We start from the raw sequence: 23,628 nt of genomic DNA, 5'->3' as shown, positions 1-23,628 counted from the left end.
GAAACCGTTGTCCGAGTGGCCGACCCAGCTTTGGAGAGCATCTTAATCTCAAACAGGCACTACCTAATACAATCTGAATGGCAACGATAGAGAAACATAGGATCAAGTACTTCTGATATATCTACACGTTTGAACCGACTTCTCTCGGGCGTAGGTTTGTCTTCATGTTCAGCTTCGTCTCAGCAGCTCAGCAGCAGGTGGGGCGGGGCAAGCTGGAGCTCCCACTGATAACGATAGCGGTCCGGTGTCGCATCGCGGGGTGCTTATGGAGAACCCATGTCAAGAAGCCAATGTGGTGAAGCATTGGTCGATGTGAGAATATGGCATCCATTTCCGCGATCTGTCGTTGCAAATCCTCCTTGTTGGCCTTTTGGACCGCGTTGTCCACCGTCGCGCGCAGTTCGGCTCTGATCGGGGCCAGCTTTCCGTCGATAATGGTATCCACTTGTGACATGATCGAAGTCTCGAGTGCTGTCAGCTTATCGTCAAGGACTGTCAATCAGGTTGGGCTTCTAGCTGGATGGCAGAAGCGTCTTGAGGCCTGTAAATGAATCATATTGGGCAGCTGTGAATATCTCCCGGTATCCTCTATCTAGAGCTTAGGGGCTGCATGGCTCCCGTCAACTTAACTGGATGCGATTAGAAACTCAAGCAGCATATATGTGGCATATTAGGAACTCTGGCCCACGAGCTATACAGGGACTCCGGGATCTGGGCATCTGGGAGCAACGGAACGGAGACGGCACGGAGGAAAGACTTGGAAAAGGGCATCGCTATGTCCGGGTGAACGAACATCTTTATGGTTGACTGCGAATTTGTCCACAGTTCATCGTTCTACAAACCGGGCTTGGAGCTTCGTCGTCGTAGCTCACAGACCAATCGAAGAACACCATCTGGCATGTAAACGCGCCTTGGCCGTTGACTCTATGGAATGTCGCTCTGGATGACCCCTGGCCATCTCCAACGGCCCTGGCGGCCTGGAACTACGCAAACATCGCCCGCACTAGCAGTCGCGGCGATCTATTTCCAGAGCCGCGCTGCGATAGCATAGCGGCGGCCTGATGGAAATAAAACAGATTGGCTCCGGGAACAAAAGTCGGACAGATCCTCCGCTCGCCGATCTGGCATCTCACAATTGCGTAAGTGTTACAATTGATCGATTGACAATGAAGGATGCATCCGACCGTCGTTGTCCGGATGGGTGTCTCCAGCAGCGGCTCGTGGAACGGAACGTTAGGAAACCAATCAACGGAGATCCCGTTCATGAGATGGACAAACACGCCGTATCCCGATTGATTTTGGCTGTTGGTGATGCCATGCTTTCTTGGGTTCAACAAGTCGCTCGTCAATGATAGAGGAAAAGAAAGCGGAATGACTGCAATTTCTACCCGGAAACCGTGTGATGAAAATCATTTGCCCAGAGCAGAGGCTGGCTGCCAAGCTTCGCGACGGCTCCCAGCCAAGGCCTAACTAAACAAGAGGCATTGGTCTGAATGTTTGGCCTTGGTACGCGGTAATCATGACTGCGTCTTGATTGACCAACGAGTGTTGCATGACCGGGCAAGACCTGTACTCCTCTGAATACATCATCCGGAACACAGCGACTCTTAGACCGGTTTCCCTGTTTCTCCCACGTAGACTGCCATGCCGTACCACGTTGTTCCCTGCTTTCCGGGCGTCGTCCGTTGGACAAGGTTACAAGGTTGGCTCTGTCAGACCAAGCGGGCGGGCGATTGGCGAGGGAGAGGAGAGAGCTGATCGCGGGGTGTTTCGTAAACTTCAGCTGCCAAGCTTAGATTGGGGGTGACATCACTGCCGCCGGAGGCCTTCTGGGAGACCTTGAAACAAGCCTGCAGACGGCGATGATTCAGCCAACAGCTGAAGACATAAAAGAACCGGAATTTCTCGTCCTTATCACCTTCCCCATCCATTCCCAAAAAGTGCATCTCTCTACCTTATCATCATTGCTGTTACTTACTGAAGCCTGAGCCGACAACCCCGCCTACACTAACCCAGCCACCAAGTGGATAGCACACACATTCTACATCTTGACAAAGCCACATCGCAGTCATGGATTTCGTAAACAAGTTGACCGGCGGCAGCGACTCCAAGGGAGCGGGGCAGCAGCAGCAGACAAGCCAGCAGACCAGCCAGCAGTCGTCTTCCTCGGGCGGAGGCTTCATGGACAAGCTCAACGGCATGGCCGGCGGCGGCCTGCAGAGCGAGAAGAACGAAGACGCACTGGACAAAGGTGAGCAGATGCCCAATTGAGAGACACTGACGCTGTCGGAATGTGACATTTGTCTGCGGATCTGCCTGTCCCATCCCGCAGTCACATCTCCATTCCCCCACATACAACACAGTACTCCTCAGCGTATGAACTGATTTCGGCGATAGGCGTCGACTGGGTTCAGGAGCACGTCATGGGCCAAGGGCCGCAGGACAACGAGTCTGCCGCCGAGCAGGCCAAGGACGAGGCCATCTCGGACGGCATTCGCAGCCAGTACAAGAAGGCGACGGGCAGTGATTTCCCCATCAAGGACAAGGAGAGGTTTTAGAGCACTTATGTATGAACTGCATGATAGTATGGCAGTATGAAACCGACCGAATCCTTCCAGTTTAAATCAATAAAAGTGTCTCCTTTACTTGCCGACGCCCAAGCCGATCCGTGGCGGCGATAACGAGTCAACCACTAGAATATGCCATCTGATTGAGCCAGAGACCAGACTGACTGGGCCGTTGGAGCCGTCCACGCCGCGACTAGAAGGAAGTAGTCGCTCTGCCTGGTCCACTTGATTGCAGGCGGCAAAGCATAGCCCTGATGCCAGAGCACACCGTCTCGACTTGTAGCTGACCCTGCTCGAGATTGAGATGCATCTGATCTAAGAACTCTATACATCAAAAGTAGATATGACAGATGACAGAGCACTTGGCATTGCGACTTTTTTATTGCATACGTACTACTTTTAAAATAGTATTCCCCTACAGCTGACCCGGCAGGATGGATCTGGTTCAGAAACCCTGGTCGCATTCTTAGGTTTAGGCAATGATCGGTGATGGACGTGGTGGATCACGATTTTCCGATGCCTCTCTGCCCGCGGCTAGGGCCCGAGCCAGTGAGCCACGCACGTTTGGGCCTCTCTGGCTGTCTGCGTCATCCCAAAGCAGCCAAGCCTGCCGCCCTCGCCTCGCTTGCGGCCGATATTCTGGCAATTAGCGTTTCCGCGTACCCATATGTGCGTGCGCATCGTGGCATCTGCGGCCCCTGGCTGAGGCGCCAGAACCTTGAAGGTATTGCACACCGAGCCAGCAGCCGAATCATCAGGGCCCGGTGGCTGGCCTTATTATTACTCCTTGCGCCTGGATTGGGGGTTGGGCGGTTGGTAGGGCTTGCGAGGAAAGAAAGGCAATATCTCCCATTCGACCTGCACTTTCCCATCCGTCTTTCGCTCGGCAGGTCTCAGCTCACCTCCATTCCCACCTTGGCTTTTTGCTGCAGATCTCTCGCGCATCTCGCCATCCCACCTGCCCATCAACCGACTACTACTGCTACTCATGCTAGCTGTAAGTCCCTTAAGAACAACCCCCCTCCAACCGCTTCCTAGATCCAAGATTCGCGGTATCGAGGGCACTAACCTCCATCGCAGTGACCAACCTTGCAGTCTTTCACTCGCGGCATTGACTGAAGTGTCTTGCCTTATTTCCGCCTCTTTGATTTTGGTTGACACGTTTACTTTTCCGTGCTTCACTACTTTCTGCTGTATTGTTTACCCGCCACTGTTCGATCCGCCATGACTTCGCGTCGCCTACTGCTTGTTGTCGCCCATCTGATCGCCATTTGAGACTTGAAGGAACCTGCCGCCGCGACATGGAGTATGCCAAGAGACTTTTACGCGATACTACTCTCCGCTGTTCTCCATGAGCTTCCTCACGACGACAAGGCCCCGCTCGCCGGCGGCCCAGGACGACGACTGCGCTGGACCTGGACATGAACTTGGACCTGAGCCGGAACCGCAGCTCGCCCGCGCCGAGAAGAACAAATCCCTGAACGAATTCAACGCCCTCACCATAACCGAAGTGCTCGAGCAGGATTCGCGCCCGACCTTCGTCATCGACCTGGACCCGGACGAGAGCATCACCATCGGCTCCGCCCGGATCCTGCCCGTCTTCTGCAACTCGGCCCTCCGCCTCCATGAGCCCCTCCACGACGCCATCCTGGGCAAGGGCGCCCCCGAAGCCCTGCCCGCCTACGAGGGGTTCAGCAGCTGGGCCACGGGCGTCACCAAGTTCGACGACTCGCGCGACGTCTTCCCGCTGTCGCACCTCTTCCACGATATGATGTGGACGGGCTCGACCGTTCGCAAGCGCTGGCGCCTCATCAGCGGTAACCTCTACGCCGCCCCCGTCCCGGCGCGCGACCTGTCCGTCGCCTCGGGCAAGGCCCCGGACCACGACCAGCACTCGCCGGCGGCGACCGCCCATCGGCTGAGCTGGCGTAAGGCCTCGGTCGACCTCACCGACCGGAGCTCCACGCTCGTGTCGGCGCTGGCCAAGCTGCCGCGCCCCTCAAGAACTCGAGCTCGAGCTCCAACAACACCACGTCGACGGCCAGCAAGAAGATCCTCCTGGCGGCCCCGGACAAGGCCGTGGTCGACTGGACGGCGCAGAAGCCCCGGGGGATCCTGTCGCCCCACGTGCAGTTCGCCCGGAGCATCCAGTGGGAAAACACGCCGCTGGGCCCCATGAAGAAGTGGTCGCCCGAGCTGCGGCAGACGGCGAACCTGGTCATGGCCAACCCGCACCCGTCGGCCCTCTTCTGGGGCAGCGACCTGACCATGCTCTACAACGAGGGGCTACGCCGTCGAGGTGGCCGGCAACAAGCACCCCTTCCTGATGGGCACCGGCTTCTCGGGCTCCTACGCCGAAGTCTGGGAGTCCCTCAGCAGCGTCTTCGCCGAGTGCGCCCGCACCGGCGTCGCCATCCGCAAGGAAAACGACTACATGTCGCTCGAGCGCTTCGGCTTCCTCGAGGAGACCTTCTGGTCCTGGTCCTGGACGCCCCTGTACGGCGGCATGGACCGCATCCAGGGCTTCTACAACGCCCCCTTCGAGACGACGCAGTCGGTCCTGAGCCACCGCCGCATGAGCCTGGTCAACCGGATCGGCGAGACGGTCTCGCGCGCCAAGAGCGTCAAGCAGTTCTGGAAGTACATGCTCGAGGGCCTCGCGCTCTACCCGTACGACGTGCCCTTTGCGCTGCTCTACTCGGTCGGCGACAGCGAGGAGACGGACCTCGTGTCCGTCTCGTCGGGCAGCACCATCTCGCTCAAGTCGTGCCACCTCGAGGGCGCCCTGGGCGTGCCCGAGGGCCACCTGGCCGCGCCCCGGCAGCTCGACCTGAAGCGGAGCCGCGAGGGGTTCATCCCGGCCTTCCGCGAGGCCATGCGCACGCGCGAGCCGCTGCTGCTGCACACGCGCGACGGCACCCTGCCCGAGGAGCTGCTCGAGGGCATCACGTTCCGCGGGTTCGGCGACCCGTGCGACTCGGCCCTGATTTTCCCCCGTGCGCCCCACCAACGGCGACATGGTGCTGGGCTTTCTGCTGATCGGCGTGAACCCGCGCCGGCCCTACGACAACGGGTACCGCTCGTTTACCAGCATGCTGCACCGGCAGCTGGCGACGTCGCTCGCCTCGTTCATGCTGTACGAGGAGGAAGTGAAAAGGTCGCGCGACGCCGCCGAGGCCGCCGCATTACAACAAGAACACCTCACGCAGCAGCTGGCGCTGCAGACGAACCGGCTGCGGCGCGCATGACGGAGCTGTCACCGCTGGGCATGTTCCTGGTGGACGTCGACGGCGTGCTGCGCGAGGGGCAACGACCGGTACTTTGAGATGACGGGCCACCCGCGCGAGAACCTCTACGAGATGTCGTGGATGGAGCAGATCGCCGACAAGAGCAAGACGCTGATGGAGCAAGGGTGGCACCAGATGACGGTCGAGCGGACGCCCTGGTCGGGCGAGCTGCTGATGAAGAAGATCCGCGTCCAGCCCGTCGACCTGAACGGCGAGGCCATCGACTACTGGCTCCTCGTCACGGCGCAGCCCGAGATCGCGCCCGACGGGTCGACGGTGCGGTCCATCATGGGGTCCGTCACCGACATCTCCCACCTGAAATGGGCTCAGGGGCTGCAGAACCGACGGCTCCAAGAGGCCGAGGAGACGCGACGACAGCAGAACGAGTTCATCGACATCACGTCCCACGAGATGCGGAACCCCCTGAGCGCCATCCTGCAATGTTCCGACGACATATTAACCACGCTAGACGTGCACCGCGGCCAGGACACCCTCCCGACGGCCGAGGACGTCGACAACTGCCTCGACGCGGCCCGCACCATCTCGCTCTGCGTGCAGCACCAAAAGTCCATCGTGGACGACATCCTGACCGTCTCGAAGCTCGACTCGAACCTTCTGGTCATCACGCCCACGCCCGCGCAGCCGACCGAGGTGCTCCGGCGCGCCGTCAAGATGTTCGAGCCCGAGTTACAAGCCAAGGATATCCAGATGGTCACGCGCGCCGACGCCGACGACTCCCTGCGCGCCCTGGGCGTGGACTGGGCCACCTTTGACCCCAGCCGCGTGCTGCAGATCCTTATTAATCTCGTGACCAACGCCATCAAATTCACGGCGGCCGCCGAGCAGCGCGTCATCACAGTCTCGGTCTCGGCGTCCAAGTCGAACCCCTCGTCTTCCCCCTCGGCCGAGGCAGACGCCCGCCGCGCCGGCGCCCCGAGCGGGTTCAAGTACATCCCCATCCGGACGCCGAACCCGGGCCACCCGGTCGGCGAGGACTGGGGCGACGGCGAGATTGTGTACCTGCGCTTCCAGGTGTCGGACATGGGCTGCGGCCTGACGCCCGAGGAGGTGAAAGTGCTCTTCGAGCGCTTCTCGCAGGCCTCGCCGCGCACGCACGCGCAGTACGGCGGCAGCGGGCTGGGCCTGTTTATCTGTAGGCAGCTGGCCGAGCTGCACGGCGGGCAGATCGGCGTCTCCTCGAAGGCGGACCACGGCAGCACGTTTGCGTTCTTCATCACGGCAAGGCGGTGCGGGACGCCGCCGCAGCACACGGCGCTGAAGCGGCGCATCACGCCCATCGAGACTTCCGTGACGGGCGGGCGCTCGCTCGCCCAGTCGCTCGCGCCGCAGCGGCAAGATTTCGCGTCGGCGGGCGGGCCGGCTGTCGATTTGGTAACGGACCTGGTCAAGGGCAAGGCGGCGCCGCTGTTCAACCCGAAGGCGCTGCAGGTGCTGGTGGTCGAGGACAACCTGGTGAACCAGATGGTTTTAGTGAAACAGCTCAAGAAGGCCAGGATCGGCGTGGACGCGGCCAACGACGGCCTCGAGGCCCTCGCGTTCCTGGAGCAGACGACGTACCGGCGCGGTGCGGAGGGGCGCAAGCTGTCGGTCATCCTGATGGACCTCGAGATGCCCAACATGGACGGGCTGACGTGCGTGCGCGAGATCCGCAAGATGCAGCGCGAGGGCCAAGTACAAGGGCACGTGCCCGTCATCGCGGTCACGGCCAACGTGCGGGAGGAGCAGATTGCGGCGGCGAAGCGGTCGGGGATGGACGATGTCGTCTCCAAGCCGTTCCGGATCGCGGACCTGATTGGGAAGATTGAGGTGCTGTTGGGCAACGTGGCGGATCGGGCGGATTTGCCGAGCGCGGGGGACGCTGTCAATAACGTTAACGGGGATGCGGCTTGCGGATGCGGATCGGCAGCGGCATAGTCCTACTACTACGACGACTACTACTACTACTATTACTACTACTACGATGGTTAATCACGATACGTGATTGGGGGAGATGAGAAGAAAGAGATATAGGACATGCGGAGATGAGTAAGATGAGAAGGAAAGGAAGAGAAAAGACGAGCGGAGTCGAGCCGACTACGCCATACGGATAGAGGGGCAGATGTACTACTGTCATCAAGGGTTTTGATTGGGCTGCATATGCATAGCATGGTGTTTTTGGAATAATCGTAAGAGACGTTGTATATATATCGCGGGCAGCATAATCTTGCGAGCCCGGCGTATACCACACGAGTGGCAAATTAAATCAAAAAATACCGGCGAGTTCTAGCTCGCCGCTTTTCAAAGCACTCAATCTGTTTTCGAGTAGCTGTCACGTTGCATGGGTAAACATCTCAGTGGCTGTCTGGTCACGGTGAAAGAGCGAGATGTATTGGATATTGAATTGAATTCTTTTTAAATAGGTTGAATGACAAAAAAAGATAATAAATACATAGTAGACATGAACGTAAAGTGTAATGCAAAATGGGGGTATCGTAGCAGGTGGTATCGTATCCTATCCGTATAACAGGTTCCTTTCCCTAGGTATTCCTCTTCGGCTTTGCGCCTCTCGTCTTCTTCTCTTGTGTGTTATTTTCTTACAGTATTCGTACAGCTTTTTCTTTTTCTTTTTCTTTTTGTTCTTTTTCTTTCTTTGGGTTTGAGAACGACAACGACGGCTTTGACTTTATTTAGCGTCGGTCATTGATCCCCTTGGGCGCCCACACCTTGACCTCGTACGAGACGTCGGACAGCATCGACGACGAGGAGTTGCTGTGCGCGTGCTGCTTGAACGGCGGGCGGGGCGCCTGCGGCGTCTCGGGCAGCGGGGTGGTCGGGGGCCGGCTGCCCCGCGGCAAGGGCGGCGGCAGCGAGCCGTCCCGCTCTCTGCACCGACGGTCGACGTTGGGACGGGGCTTGCTGGGGCGGCATGGCGGCGGCCAGGGCCCAGGGCGACTTGGGCGGCGGCGGCGGCGGCGGGGTCGTCGAGTAGGACGAGGTCGAGTGGCTCGGGTGCAGCGAGGGGACGCGGTCGACCGACTGGGTCGCGGCGTGGGGGCGGCGCTCCTGGTTGTCGCGCAGGGCGGCGGGGCCGCCTTGGAGACCGCTGCGCTGGGAGCCCAGGGGTACGCGGGGCGTGGCGGCGGTGGAGGTGGAGGCGGCGCGGCCGAGTTTGCTTCCTGCCATGCCCATTCCCATCTGGTCCGAGCCGATGGTGTTGCTGTCGTAGTCGAGGCTGTTGTTCTGGAAGTACGAAGCGCTGCGCGACTGGCGGTGGCGCTGGTAATCTTGCTGGCGCTGAGACTGGGAGCGGCCCTGGTGGGTCAGGGGTCGCCCTTGCTGTTGTTGCTGCTGCTGCTGCTGCTCGGAGAAGTAGAAGGGGAGCGGCGGGCGGCGGGCCCCAACCTTCGGGCGCCGAGTTGAGGGTGGCGGTGCGGGAGCGGCCGCGGGATTTGCGGCGGTCGGCGGTGGTGTCGGGCTTCTGGACGACGAGCTCGATTTCGCTGCTGGTGCGGGAGAGGCCGCCGTCGCTTTCGGGGGCCGAGTCCGGGCGGTTGTCGTTGTTGTTGATGGTGCTTTCCAGGGGCTGCTGCTGCTGCTCCTGCTTTTGGGACAGGACCGGGTGCATCTGGATCGGGGGCTCGTTGTTGGCGAGGCCGCTCTTGTCCGCCGGGAAAGAAACTCCCACTTCCGAGTTTGTGTTGGTGTTGTTTTCGAGGTCCTTGTTGTTGTTGTTGGCATTGCTGTTGTTGTTGCCGTTGGTGGTGGTGGCGCCGGTGGACTTGCCGGTCGGGGAGCTGCGCCAGGCGGCGGGCGCGATCTTGCTCATGAGGGGCCGCAGCGTGATGAGGGACGAGGCCAGCAGGCCCGTCGTCACCTCGGCGATGGTCCAGCCGGTGATGACGGTGCCCTCGAAGGTGATGTCCGAGGAGGGGCCGTGGTCGAAGACGAAGATGACGCGCAGGAGGGAGACAATGCAGGTGCTGTTGGAAGAAGGGTCAGCCGACGTTCAAACGTAGGAGAAAGGGGAGGCGCTGTAATGGCTTACATGAACCCGAGACTGAAAATGCCAATGACGCCCCACTTCTGCCGAATTGGCAGGTTCAGGCGCCAGAGGACGGGCATGGGCAGCAGCAAGAGGATCAAGTCGGTGACGATGTTGCCGACCGAGTTGGTCAGCTGCATCATGGGGTCCGACAGGCAGACGTGCGGCACGCTCTTGTCCCAGTAGGCGTACACGGGCACGCAGATGAAGGTCATGCTGAAGACCATGGCGATGGTCCAGCCCATGACGACGAAGCCGGCGCCCAGGAAGAGGGGGCGGTACCGGGGCACCTGGTCCACGAGGCGGTAGTACTGCAGGAACAGGCTGAGCTTGACGAAGACGAGCGTGAAGTTGTAGACGACCACGCCGAGGTAGAAGAACTGTTGTTTGTTTAGTTCCAAGCTCTATAAGGAGAAGCCAAAGGGGGCAAGGACTCACTTTAAAAAAGTCCATGATCAACAGGGGATCCATGGCGATGTCGTAGATGTGGGTGCCGAGCCCAAAGTTGGTGTGTATTATGGTGATGGCCCCCAGGGCGGTGATGCCGGCCAGGGCGGCCACGGCCATGAAGTCGTCGGGGCCGACGCGGTTGAGGATGAACTGGCGGGTGTAGACGCGCAGGGTGACGGCCGTGGTGGCGACGAGGATGCAGATGATGCTGACGGCGATGATGGGCCACGTGCTCGTGTTGTGCGGCAGCATCGCGAACAGGGGCCGGGTCCATCGGCGTGTTCGGCGGCGGCAGGCCGTCGCCCCCGCCAGCGCCTGGCCCTGGCCTGGTCCGCCGCCGACGCTGCTGGGCACGCCCGCCGAGTCCCCCGCCGACCCCATGTCCACCCCCGGGGGTGGTAGTTGCAGGCCGTCCATCGTGTGTGTGTATTAGTATAGTATGTCGTCGTGAAGGAGATATAGAGTATGCTGTCGTCGAGAGAGAGTTATAGTATATCGTCGTCGAGAGATAAAGAGTAACAAGCCAAACACGCTCAGCGCTGGAACATTAGAGTCAAAAAATAGATCAGATTAGGGGGCAGAGCAGAGCCGGACAGGATGGATAACAATGAAGAACCAGCAACAAAAGATTTCAAGCCTATTTCTGCATTGTACTCCCTTTTTTCGTTTCCGTCACCTTCCTTCTTACTTATCACACAGGGGAGAAGTAAGAAACGGGGGAGGAAGCACGAATAGAGAAAGGGACCCCAATAAGTAATGTATGTCCGTCTCTCGCCATCCTCCTCCATTCTAGAAGTGCGGGATACGACCGCGAGTGCGTGCGGCTGCGACTGCGACATGGGCAGGAGAGAGCGCCGTTGCGTGGGGACCGTTACCCATCGGTTGCAGCGTCCATCGTGCGCACCCCCGCTGTTTCTCGTCATGATCGTAGCCCGCTGGGTGGTATTGCAGCACAAGAATGTGCCGATGTGCTAGCCCAGAGAGGCCAGTCAGGGCCCAGCTTGCCCAGGAATCCCCATAGTATTCCCTCGTGTCGTCGCGTGTCGTGGGTGCTATTACCTGCCGCAAATCGCACTCTCTGGCCCGGCCGTGCGCAGACGTCAGTCATGTTTCAGTGTCGCGATGAGGGGTGGCTTCACCCATGGAAAGGCCAAGATGCCGCCATGGTGGTGGTGTGTGTCGCACGCAGACGCCGGCCTTGGCTTTCCGGTTGTGGGAAGCTGGGCCGGGGGCAGCACGAGCAGGGGTCCACGGAAAGCAGCAAAGTGTGGCAGCAATAGGGCGCTGTGAGTGGTGATATGGCCCGACGGGCAACAGGACTGCAGCACGGGGTCCAGGGCTCCAGCCAGCAAACCAGGAAAACGCCAGAACGCCACAGGCAGGCCGTCTGGGTTGTCCGGGTAGTCGTGGTAGTGTCGAACATGCCGTTTGCCCCTGTGACATCGCGTGGAGGGCCACAATTAACCTGCTGGGTCGCTGTCGGAGAATCCATCCTAATGTTTCTCTACCAGACACTCGATGCCTCATCGATGTGCAGGCCGCTTCCCACCTGCCGTCACACCTCGAGCCAACTCGCATGTTGGCTGTATTAAGAAAAAGCGGTTGCAACCAGCCCAGGGAACGCTCTGCCGAATCACTGTGTGTATGCAGTGGCGCAGGCGATTCAATACTACACTACCTACGCCGCGTGCGTGCTAAAATGCCCGACCGACAAACCCAGGGACGGGAGTCAGGGACCGCCCGCTACCACCCACCCATCTTCCAGTTGCCGAACAGCACCTCACCTCACCTTTGGCCACTGAAGCCACTGTTGTTTTAGCAATAGCTGGCCAGATCGTCGTCGCGTTCCATGATCTGCACCCCTCATCTCATTCCGACACACCTGAAGAAGAGCAAGCAAACAAACAGCGGCACAGAGAGGAAATCAGCCGTGTCGCTCAGTCGGGGCACGAAAAAGTCGGAGATTCGCACGCCTACGCTGGCCCGCACAGACCGAAAGACTCTCTCTCACCCAGGACTCTCTCACCCCCAGTCAAGACGCCCGTGACGCCATTCGCCCGTTACGGTGATCATTTCGTCGACCGACCAAAACATCTGACCAAACCAAGCAGCCGAGGTCGCAGCCTGCACAGAGTCGCAGATGATCATTTCGACGATCTAAAATAAGATAGTAAGGGTAGAGGCCTTCTCCATCTCAAAGGCTTCTTCCCGTCGGGATGCTCTGCCAGCTCCATGGGCCGCTGGTTTTTGGATCGTGAGAAATGGGAAAGCCGAATCGACGGGCTCGACGCTAAAAAAAAAAGAAAGCCCACCTTCCATACCCCTTCAATGTTTCAATATTGCGCAACCCCGTTGCGCAACAGCAACTGCCGGGCTGGAATTTGGTAGATGTTATAATCTTGTCGACCTTGACCCTTCCATACGAGCTCGCTCGCCCTGCTCGAGCCTGGTTCTGCCGGCCGCTGGTAGCAACGGACTGGGTAGTTCTCCAGAACCCAGGCCGCATTGACGTTCGTGTGGCACCGAAGCTGGGTCCCCGGGAGCAAAACGTTCTAACGGCGTTCCACATGGAAACATTGGCTAATTGGCTTGTTGGAGAACTGGGAAGAAAGAGGCTGATGTGGTAGTAAGCAAAAACCCCATCGGAAATCCATTTTCGTAGAGTTAAGCGAGCGCTTTTGTTTTCGATCGTGTTTTGCAATCGACGCAATGCAACTCCAAAAGGCTGTTTGCAGATCCGGGCAGATCATTTGGGATCTCAGTCTCATACGATTCAGTCAAGAGCCCGAGAGAAGGCCGCTGTTCGTCGTTCTCGATTGGTATTTCTTGCATGCTACTTACCAGCTTCTAGGTATACACATGAACCCGCCGAGGCGCATGGCTATAGTAGCAGACTTAAGCTTATCATAGAGAGGCCGGATCGAGAACAGGAGAGAGAGGGTTCGCTTGCTGGTGAAACCTCCAACGATGCCGCATCTCGCCAGTCTCGGGAGTGGTGTGCGCTACGCAACCACCTCCCGCAGCCCAGGGCCTGGAATTATCGAGTGTCAGCTGCTGCCAATTTTCCACCCTCGGATGCTATCTCTTCTCTGGCCAACACCGGGACGGGCCTGAAAACTGTCAACTCAACTTTACTGAACGTCTCATTGTCGGAGCCTGCTGTCGTCTGTTCGGCATGTCGGAGACGGAGCTACATGGCAACGGTTTAGGGACTAGCCTAGCGCGGCAGTGAAACGATTAGCTGCATCTCCCTTCCTCCTAGCGCTGCCTTATATACTACCCTGCTTGCCTTGCTCTACTGTATGGTGTGCAGACTCAACCACTTGCTATTGGAGATGGAGGGCAACCAGATACTGCCATTGGGTTTTCCATCATCCAGTGGTGGATGCGTCATGTCGGCTGGGCCTTTTTTTTTTTTTTAACTTTGTCGGCTCATCTGGCCGGAAAAGCAACCAAGCAGCCGCGGCGTCTGCGCCCGACGATTGCGAAACACCCCTTGCAGAAACCCCTGCAGTGGCACGGACGGCAACGCTGTGTGATCAGGAACGCCTCGTGGTCTGGGACCCTTGAAAAAAGGCTCTCCTGCCGCCTGCTCCCCTTCCCATTCGCCAATTGACGAAGAGGGCTACGTCGAAGGATGCACGCTCTGACAGAGTTGGCTGCGTGCTTTTTCTCAATCAGGGACGAGACGCTGGGACTGCGGCTGACCATGAGCAACGATCGGCAAACTATTCGATCGTTGTTCATGCATCTGGTGAGCTTTGACATTGACAAAAAGCCCACACCCGCACAAGATACAGCGACAGGACGGCCAACGTAAAGATATTGACTCGTTCATAGGAGGTGCATGGTAACTCGAGCGAGTTGGTTAGCACGTTATTACACAACACCCTGGCAACAGGCATTCCGGGGTTTGTTGGACAAGGCAGAATGACAAATACCTCGGAACTGTTTGGAGTGAAATCCCCCTGCTCAGGGTCGTATCTCTGCCTACTTACCGAGATCACATCCTTTTATAGGCGAGAGGACCACTGGCTACCCAACTCTGGTTCGAAAAATCTCCTAGCGTCCATGGGAGAATACTACCTATTGCATCGGCATGTACGGGTTCCCGGTCTGGCTACTTGCAGCGACTGGCAGATCATCCGTACGACGGCGGCCTTATCTGATAGGCTTGCTTGTCGGCTTAGAGATGCGCCGAGAAAAGAGCCGCGGTCGGACAGCCGGCAGTGTCTGATCGCAACGAGGTACTGGATTCTGCGTGGCTGCCTGTATCGTAGATTGCACACAGAAAGGGTTGAGATTTCCCCGTGGACTCCAATGAATACCACACCCCTGGACAGAGGAGAAGATTAGATCAACTTCCTGGCAACTCTGTGGGCACGGAGAAGAACTGGGATAACGATCCGTCACAAGTCCCTAGTACGGACGGACTGTAGGCTGAGAGGAGAGGTGTTCATAATAAACCTTTACAACATGAATATTATTGGAATCATTGCCAAGCTGCTTAACTGACCGTTGCAGACTTGGATACCGTAAGACCACATCTGTAATCTTTTCAGAAGACTCGATATTTCTGGGACCGTCTTCCAAATACTCCCTCGTCTCTTCGACTTACCCAACGCCCAGATTTCTGCCTAACCAGGGGTGCTGTACTTGATAAGAGACAGGGTCAAGGCGTCGTCATTGCCATCTGCCAGCTAATGCTCATTTGATTTTCTATTGGGCTGACTTGGCATGGAACCGAAAAAAAAATGGATGGAAGGGGAGAACCAACAACATTAATCGTGAATCAAAAGCAAGAGGGCCATTTTCGTCCAGCTGGTATCACCGACTCTCGGCAGTCACTCCAGTGCTTGTTCTGTTGGGCATCAATCTTACAGCCAACAGCATTATCGCCAAAATGATATGATTCACGCAGCGAGATGAATGACATTATACTGTCACATTGCTGTCAGATTCACGACGCATACGAGAAACGGGTATCTGGTGCAATGAGTAAGCCTGGCTTCCGCCATCGGCACTGGGAGCTCTCTCGATTCTTCCCAGAAGGGGATTTTCACCACTGGATAGCCTCAATGATCCTGAACACAGACTCTCTACCGGTGCGTTGAAAAGTGCGTTCTGAGAGACAAAGCTGGATCACGGTAAGCGTGGGATAGCAACGTCTATCTGTGTATAGAAGATGACCGAACAATTACAGCCCGCAAGGTATAATATCCATCTTACCTTCTTTGTTCTTTTGCTTTTCGACTCATACCAGCGCAGGCCAGCAGAAGCAAGTGACAATATCCATCTTACAACCTGGGGTAACGCGGCATCGAATCAAAGCAAATGCAAAGGAGAGAGAAAGAGTCCATATTACAACGCAGTGCTTGCGGCTCGGTGTGGACGGTGTTCTGGATTGCACAAGCTTAGATGGACAGGTAAATCTAGGGACACTTGCTGAAAGATAAACGATATTCAAACTTCTTGCTCGCCATGATATCCGACATGTCGGACTTGTGAGGATATGGCGCTGCCTGCCCAAATCTCTTTCCTTGAGAATGAGAAGTTGACCAGGAGAACCCCTGGGCCTATCCTAATACAAAATGTCCACCGACGAGTGGAATCTTGCACTGCTCAAGAGTTCTGCTGGTGCAACGTTGCAAGATTGGTAATGATCCTAGACTCTTGAATACTTATCCGCGTGATATGGTCATGTAGAACAACCGCATCTCAGGAGGAATAGGTTGTCCAGCGAGTAGCATCTCGGGATGATCTGGATTTGTAGTGCACGAAAACAAGCTATCCTCATGTTCAGGCAACCACTGAAGGAGACGTAGTAGATTCAGGGGCGATAGCTGAAGAAGTTTGATCTGTTTCTTAGGCACGGCGAGGCGCAACCATCCTCGTAGGGCTGAGTTCCTAAACCGCCTGCAAACACTGATCTGTTGGCATTGCTCGGTATGGCATCTCTTGGCTGGTTCATCCCTAAATGAGCTGCCCGGGCTCACTCACACCCAAAGCCACACTTCCCCCGGCATGCGTCCCGGTAGACTCGGGACTCCACACCGCCATACACGGACAACTTTCTCGGCTGCTGTCGACCGAGCACGCCCATGGCCGATCCGGCCTCTTGCCCGAGGAGTGAGTCTATGCATGGTCAGTTTATCCCTTACTTACGAGGCCAGCCCGCCCCCTGACTAAAACCTGCTGCAAGTTGGTCTAGTGTAGATAACGAGGTGATGCAAGGTTAGACCATGCCGGCGAACCCGACCAAAACTGGCAATGTTACATCCTTTGCACAGAAAAATCTGATGAACGTTTCACGAGTATTCATGCACGCCAACCTGGATCCCACGAGGCCGCCGGCCCACTGGTTCGAGTAATGTGTTCACACTAAGGCCATACTCCTTGTTCAGTGCAACTAGCGGGCTCTTAGTGTCGAAGATTGTTTAGATTAGATTGGGAACTACCAAACTAGGGCGACAATGAGGAAGAGGACGGGCCCGATCACTCTTGGATGGACGGGGAACCCATTCTGCCCATATAGTTCCGAGATGGGAATGGTCTGTTGAATGGCAGCTAGGATAGCCGGAACTTTCTGGATGCCACGATGCGTCCCTGTTAACATTGACAGAAGATCGGTTTCTCCCGGTATATTGCTGTGGACAAGCTAGCCAAACCTTTACTGGCAGAGCGATTCCAAAAGTGTGTTTGGTGTGGCCTGGAGTAGTCGGCGCCAGAAGAGCCTGCCACGACGAGGTAGATGGCGATTAAACAGTTACCTAGCAACGGAGCAGCCAGCGATGGGAAGGCCAGCGATCATCGGCGATAAGCAAGTGCGGTGCCTCTAAACATGTATATGAGCACCGTGACACGAGAATTAGCAGTGCTGCTAGTATGAATGTACACAGGGCACTTGAAGAACCCCTCGATCGCAGGTTGATTGGCGCCGCCGTTTTGCATACACGGTTTGTCAGGTAGTGCGGGTGCGGGCTGACTGTCAGTAGGCGGGAACGATCTAGCTTACTCCTGGCGCGAGCACCACGTTTTGCGACGGCTGTCAACTAGATGACAAGTTGAAACAAAAGTGCGTGAACGAACACCCGGACTCGTCGCTGACAGGAACCATACGGCGGTGGCCCTGCCGTAACTGGTGTAATTAACCGGAGCACTGGCGCTCCCACGTGTTGGAGGTAACACAATGGTGAACTAGGATACCCGGCAATAGCCAACTACATACGGGTCCATGATGGGTTAAAGAGCATACCAACAGTTTTTCTTTTCTTTTCTTTTCCCTTTCCCGTCGGCCTTGTGCCGCTTTAGCGAGTAATGGTGGGAATGGCCGTGATGGTCTCCCCCGGCTTTGCAGGATCTATTGACCACCCGCCCACTTGCAGGCTTACACCGATCCAAGTGGGACACAGCCTAACCTAACCTTGACACCACCTACTGAGCCATTGCAACCCTTTAGCCCGTCGTCAACGACTAAAAGCAGCCATGCTGCGTTGCATCTGGCAATGTCACCATGTTACTTCACAGATTATTTGCTTCCCTTGCTTCCCACGTTGCTTCGCACGATGCTAACTCGTTGGTTCTGGAAATTGGCACAGCAACACGGGCGGCAACGAAATGAGACTAATAGCAACACGGGACGAACAGAGAATGTGGAGGCGTGTTGTTCTTCTCCTCTTTCGGCTCCGAACCTTGACCTCCGTGCCGTGTTGGTGGTCGCAGCCGCACTAAGAACGAACAGCAGTTGCTCAGAGAGAGATCTAGAAGTGTGTAAAATGAGGAGAAGACCAACCGCGAAAAAGAAAGGAAATGAGACCAAGATGTCAGCTCACTTGTCATTCATGCAGCCGTACCTGCATCATCACCGTGACGAACCAGCATTTCTATTCCCGGAAACAACCCGATTAACTGGACCGGCATATGTCAACTGGGATCTTCCCAAGCCGCATTGACTAACCTCAAGCACGCTAAACCACCACCGGGGAGTGCCGCACTACCACCAGTAGAGCGGCACAGCAAACTACGCTGGCTACTGGCTACGGGTTCGCTGACTAGCTGAAAGCAGAGACGCGGCACACACTGTCTTTCTTGTCCCCTGCGGCTTGTTCCCAGTGAATGACTACTGGGTAGTCCAATGGGGAAGCCTTCTAGTCGACGATCCCATGCACCAAGGCGTGGCGATCGGGGGAGGGGGACCCAACCGCAAATCCCGTAACCCGTTTGGGGGAATCGCGGTTCCCATTTAGTTCCCCCTGACCACAAATCGACCCAGGGGATGGGCAAGCCGGTAGTGCCGTCGTCGGGTAGATTGATTGGGTTGGTATGATAGCTCACCTGTGCCTGTACCCAATTCCCAGGTTAAGGATGGGAAGGATGGCAGATAAATCGATGGATATGTCCTAGGAGAGAAGAAGATGGGCAACGAACGACGCAACAGTCTGAGCTAACATTACTAACAAGCCTTCCTTCCCGTGTCCCCGCGAGAGACTGCACCGCGCACGCACACAGACGCATTGCATTGCTGAGCTTGCGTGTGCGGCCCCGATATAATAACGAGCGGGAAGCCCTTTCGGGAAACAGGGCAGCACCCTGGGTTACATATGAACGAACCCGTCCATGGTTCCTCCCCATGCTGTCCATACTTTTTCCACGTTCCAGCATTGTTCGGTCCAAGTCGATTTGGATCTAGAGACTAACCACCGCATGCGTTTACCCACGGTGTCTGGAACTGTTAGGTGCTGTTGAGAGAGAGAGACTGAGAGACCAGCTTCCGACAACGTCGAGTAGGGCGTTTACTCGCGCCAATGTGGCATGGACGGGGATATATCCTGATACTCGCGACGCTGATATTCTCGTCATGTCAAGCCAGTCTGATCGAGTACACCAAGGAGATTCCAAAGTGTGGGGTACGACGAGATATATCTTTTAATGATTCCCTCTGGATGTTTACGTCTATCTGAAAGAAGAGAGAGTAGAAGAGCTGACGTCGAACCGTCTCCATCTAGTTGACCTGCTTGCTGCAAGCCATACCTGCGTCGGTATGCCAGACCTTCACCAACGAGACCTGCATCTGCACCGACCCGGGCCTGCTGGAGGCCGTTACCGAATGCGCCTCGAAATCATGCGAGGTCTTGGACCAACTTAGTACGTTGTCACCGAAAGTTACAACTCGCGCAGAAGGCAGGAGGGCATACGCCAACTAATCTGCGAATCCTCCAGAGTTCGCCAAGATTCAAGAAGTGGCATGCGACAAGCCGCAGCGGATCCGGTCCATGGTGGACGAGATCGGCTTCTCCATCCTCGACGTCGTCACGTTGGCCTGCATCCTCGTCCGGGTCTTCGTGCGATACCATCTGACGACCACCATGGAGATGGACGACTGGGTGGTCATGGCCATGGTCATGGTATGGGCCGTCTTCCTAGGCCTGGGGCATTACAGTACGAGCCATACGCAAACTGCCGAAACGAGCCGCCTCCCTTACTGACTTCCTTCTGCTGCAGTTCGAATAGTAGCGCTGGGTCGCGATATCTGGAATGTCGACCCGCAGACAGTGACTGCCGTCTTGAGGGTAGGTATCTTGACACCAGATCCAGAGACGACCAAATGCTAATCTGTTACCCCCACCAGGCCACCTTCATCGACGAGCTCTTCTACACCCTCGTCCTCTCCCTCTGCCGCGTCGCCGTCGTCATGTTCCTGCTGCGCGTCTTCAACCTGCCCCGGTTCCGCTGCCTCGCCTGGGCCGTCATCGGCTGGATCGTCCTGTACGCCGTCGGCGTCATCACGGCCACCGTCTTCCAGTGCATCCCCCTCGACTTCAACTGGCTCGGCTGGACGGGGCAGTACCCGCGCCAGTACAAGTGCATCGACGTCAACGCGCTCTCGTTCGCGGCCGCGGGCATCGGGATCGCCCAGGACTTGGCCATCCTCGTGCTCCCCTGCCCATCATCGCGAATCTGAATATGGCGCTCCGCAAGCGCGCGCAGACCTTCGTCATGTTCAGTCTGGGGCTGCTGGTGGTGATTACCAGCTGCATCCGGCTGCGCTACCTCGTCCGCTTCGAGAAGTCCGACAACCCGACGTGGGACAACGTCGACGCCATCATCTGGACGCACGCCGAGGTCAGCGTGAGTGTGATTGTGGTCTGCCTGCCCACGGTCCGGGCCGCGCTGGCCTCGGTCGCGCCGCGGCTGCTGGGGTCCACGGCCAAGACGCCCGGCAACTCGGCCAAGACGCCCTTCTCGGGCCCCAGCGCGGGCGGCGGGTCGAGCACGCTGTCGAGGTCGCGAGGGCGCAGGGAGCGGTATGAGGGACTAGAGGACGAGGGCGGAGAAGTGTCCAGCCCTCGGCAGGGAACGTACCGATCAGAAGACAACGACGGCATCGAGCTGACGAGCCCGATAAGTTATCGGAAAGAAGAGGACGACAACCACGACGAGGAGGACGAGGAGCACCAACACAAGGCCGGCGATCTTCACAACCACAGTTTTTACCATAATAATGGCTCGAGCGATGTAATATTGGGAAACGACGCGAGGGAGGTGACGAAGCCGAAGCCGGCGGCGTTCCCGAACTTCAGCCATCCTCCGGCGCTGAGGTCGGGAGGCCGCGTGAAGCCTTCAGGCCAGGGATGAAAATTAATATGTAGCAGTAGCGAGTCAAAGAAACCAAGATACCCAATAATAGACACGTATAAACACATCTTAGATGCGCGCTCTCTGGCCTTAAGCATCCCAGCACCGGACTGTCTTGACGATTTCGCGTTGCGGAATTTCAGTGTTCATCATTCATCGCCAAAGACAGGGGGCCCGCATGAAATCCTCGTCAAGCACATAGGAAGGCATCATGATGTAGCAGAAGAAAGGTGTGAAGCCAAAAGCATAGGCAAATGCATGTCAGGTTGCGTCGAATCACCGCACGAATCAAATAATGACGAACAGACAGAAGGTGGTAGAGCATGAAATAGCATTATATCTTCTCTCGACTGGCGGAGAAGAGGATCCAGTCCCTAGATTCCCCCGTTTCCTCCCCGAGTGTCGCCCGTCCATAGTCTATCAAAAAAGGAAGGAGTGTTCGTCGGCAATCCCAAGACATGTATAGCAATAAAAAGAAAACTCCAAGCGCCATGCGTTTCGTAGCGAGGTCTCACATTTTCCAAATTCCTTTTCCCAATTGAATTTGGTGTTGTTGGTGTTGTTGATATGTAGATAAATCCAAATCGCTTGCGTGTATTAAAAAGCAGATATTCCGTAAGTCAACTTCGTCTTTCGCCTCTCTGTACTTTGGGTAATTTTTACCACAAGTATAAGGGCGAGACTACTAATGTGAATTGACAACCCAGTCAGAGAGGGCTCAGTAAGCCAGATCCCGCTTCGCCGGGATAGGAGGCGGGGGCTTCTTCGCGCGGCTGGGCGGTGGCGGCGGCGGCGCCTTCTTGAAACCACCGCCGTTCTGCTGCTGCAGGCCGACGTTGCTCGTCGTCCGGCTCAGACTGCCGTAGCTGGTGGCAGGGCTCTCGCTGCGGTCGTACTCGGGGCTACCGCTGCTGTTGGTGGCGCCATCATAATCATCGCCAAAGACGTCGTTGCTGTTGCTGTTGGTCGAGATGCGGCTCACGGGGCGCAGGTTGCCTCTGAGCGAGCCGATGTTCTGCGGCGCGGGCAGCGTGTTGGGCCGCGCCAGGGACGGCGGCGAGGGCGGCTTGCGGTAGCTGGTGGGCGAGGTCCGCGAGGGCGAGACGCTGTTGCCGCCGTAGCCGTTTTGGCGGCCGCCGTCGTTCTCGTAGGCGCTGCTGTAGGTCGAGGCCCGGTTGATGCCGGGGCGCGGCGACACGGGCGTCTCGGCGCGCGGCGTCTGCGTCGTCGACAGGTAGCTGTTGGAGCGCTCCGACCGGTTCGAACGGATGGGCATGCGGACCGGCTCGGGCTGCGGCTCCTCCTCCTCCTCGTAAACGTTCTGGCGGCTGGCCCAGCTCTCGACGCGGTCGGTGCTGCGGGCCGTGTTGCTGCGGCTGCGGTTGATGCCCTGGCTGTTCATGCTAGGCCTCCGCCCCAGGTCGGACTGGTCGCGGCCGCCGCGGATCGTGGGGACCGACCCTTGGCCGGCCGGCCAGCTGGCGCGGGCGCGGCGCAGCTCCTCGGCGCAGCGCTCGTGGTACTCGAGCTCGGCGTCGAGGAAGTTGGTCAGGTCGTTGACCGTCTCGGTCTCGACCTCCTTGATGTCCTGCATGCGCCGGAAGACGTCCTCGGACGACTCCTCGTACTTGGCTTTCGCCGCGCGCAGCTCGTCCTCGAGCCGGAAGTCTTCGCGCTTCGCCTTTTGCACCTTGGTCGTGCTGGCGTCGTACGCCAGTCGTCGGTTCTCGAGCTTCTTGCGGGCGGCCTGGGGAAGAAGCATGTTAGAATGAGAAGCCTAGTAGGATGCAATTGGCCTGAGGCGACTTACCTGGTATTCCTTCATCATGGCGAGCGAGCGCTCGAGCGACTCGAGCCAGTAGGCCGTCGCCTGGGCCGAGTAGTTCTCTTGGATGCCGGCAATCGATTCGTTGGCACGTCCCATAACTAGAAGAAGCAAGGTCAGTACTCGGTGTGCATATATTGGATTGAGGGTTGTGCATACCAATCAGGCAGTTGCCAAACTCGGAGTCGGGTTCAAAGTCCTCGCCGTGGCTCATCATCGTCCGGCCCATGTAGCTGATCGGCAGGCCCTTCTCCTTGTCCTCGGCGCTCTCGCATCGCTTCGAGATGGACTTGGAGTATATGTTCATGGATTTCTGGAGGCGGTCCATTCCTGTTGAGAGATGCATTAGTTAGCGATTTGTCTCGTGCTGTGCGTGCTGTGCTGTGCTGTCGCACAATCGAAATAAGGGTAGGTCGTACCGTCATGCCGTAACGCCATCTCCGTCTCCAGGTTCTTGAAGTCGTCCGTCATGGCCGTTTTGGCCTCGGAGCCCATCTTCTCCCCCGCCCATTGGAAGGCCCTATCGAACTTCTTGGTGATACGCATGTTTGCGGGTGTGGGTGTGTGCGTTGTATCAAGCGTGACGATATCAATTGGGTATAGCCAGCGCTCTCTCTTTCTCTAATAATGAATAAAAACGTTGCAAGAGAAATAGAAAAAGATTTGCTGTTAAACCAGTGACAGCAGCAAGCAGTGAACGACGACAGCAGCAAGCAGTGAACGACGACAGCAAATAAAGTAGCAGCAGGAGATCCCTTTTGATATGTATATCTGATACAATCAATGACAACTTTCCACAATCACCCGTTATCGCAGGCGTGG

General features: G+C 57.1%; 7 protein-coding genes across 7 annotated transcripts; 4 read left to right on the top strand and 3 right to left on the bottom strand.

Annotated features, from left to right (window-relative positions):
• Positions 1-187: 187 nt before the first annotated feature.
• PG997_015174 (uncharacterized protein) lies at positions 188-454 on the bottom strand (the record flags this gene model as incomplete). Its single annotated transcript, XM_066819488.1, has 1 exon — positions 188-454. One exon carries the CDS (start codon positions 452-454, stop codon positions 188-190), a length of 267 nt encoding a protein of 88 aa, XP_066661676.1.
• Positions 455-2,070: 1,616 nt separating this feature from the next.
• Positions 2,071-2,558, top strand: PG997_015173 (uncharacterized protein; the record flags this gene model as incomplete). Its single annotated transcript, XM_066819487.1, has 2 exons — positions 2,071-2,251; positions 2,398-2,558. 2 exons carry the CDS (start codon positions 2,071-2,073, stop codon positions 2,556-2,558), a joined length of 342 nt encoding a protein of 113 aa, XP_066661675.1.
• A 1,360-nt stretch (positions 2,559-3,918) lies between these two features.
• Positions 3,919-7,789, top strand: PG997_015172 (uncharacterized protein; the record flags this gene model as incomplete). The annotated part of the gene is made up of 4 exons (XM_066819486.1): positions 3,919-4,506; positions 4,572-4,804; positions 4,851-5,883; positions 5,915-7,789. The coding sequence occupies 4 exons, from the start codon at positions 3,919-3,921 to the stop codon at positions 7,787-7,789; spliced, it is 3,729 nt and encodes a 1,242-aa protein (XP_066661674.1).
• A 752-nt stretch (positions 7,790-8,541) lies between these two features.
• PG997_015171 (Satratoxin biosynthesis SC1 cluster protein 4) lies at positions 8,542-10,763 on the bottom strand (the record flags this gene model as incomplete). Its single annotated transcript, XM_066819485.1, is given in 5 exon segments — positions 8,542-8,737; positions 8,748-9,186; positions 9,257-9,834; positions 9,900-10,300; positions 10,335-10,763. 5 exon segments carry the CDS (start codon positions 10,761-10,763, stop codon positions 8,542-8,544), a joined length of 2,043 nt encoding a protein of 680 aa, XP_066661673.1.
• An 8,387-nt stretch (positions 10,764-19,150) lies between these two features.
• PG997_015170 (uncharacterized protein) lies at positions 19,151-20,307 on the top strand (the record flags this gene model as incomplete). The annotated part of the gene is made up of 5 exons (XM_066819484.1): positions 19,151-19,247; positions 19,371-19,490; positions 19,566-19,784; positions 19,848-19,915; positions 19,975-20,307. The coding sequence occupies 5 exons, from the start codon at positions 19,151-19,153 to the stop codon at positions 20,305-20,307; spliced, it is 837 nt and encodes a 278-aa protein (XP_066661672.1).
• Positions 20,308-20,309: 2 nt separating this feature from the next.
• On the top strand, positions 20,310-20,981 carry PG997_015169 (uncharacterized protein; the record flags this gene model as incomplete). The annotated part of the gene is made up of 1 exon (XM_066819483.1): positions 20,310-20,981. One exon carries the CDS (start codon positions 20,310-20,312, stop codon positions 20,979-20,981), a length of 672 nt encoding a protein of 223 aa, XP_066661671.1.
• A 718-nt stretch (positions 20,982-21,699) lies between these two features.
• PG997_015168 (bar domain containing protein) lies at positions 21,700-23,352 on the bottom strand (the record flags this gene model as incomplete). Its single annotated transcript, XM_066819482.1, has 4 exons — positions 21,700-22,728; positions 22,792-22,907; positions 22,966-23,136; positions 23,226-23,352. The coding sequence occupies 4 exons, from the start codon at positions 23,350-23,352 to the stop codon at positions 21,700-21,702; spliced, it is 1,443 nt and encodes a 480-aa protein (XP_066661670.1).
• Between the last annotated feature and the right edge of the window lie 276 nt (positions 23,353-23,628).

The sequence above is a fragment of the Apiospora hydei genome, assembly GCF_038363865.1.
Source record: "Apiospora hydei strain CBS 114990 chromosome Unknown utg000010l_segment0_segment0, whole genome shotgun sequence".
Lineage (NCBI taxonomy): Eukaryota > Fungi > Ascomycota > Sordariomycetes > Amphisphaeriales > Apiosporaceae > Apiospora > Apiospora hydei.
This window is presented reverse-complemented; position numbering and strand designations above follow the sequence as displayed.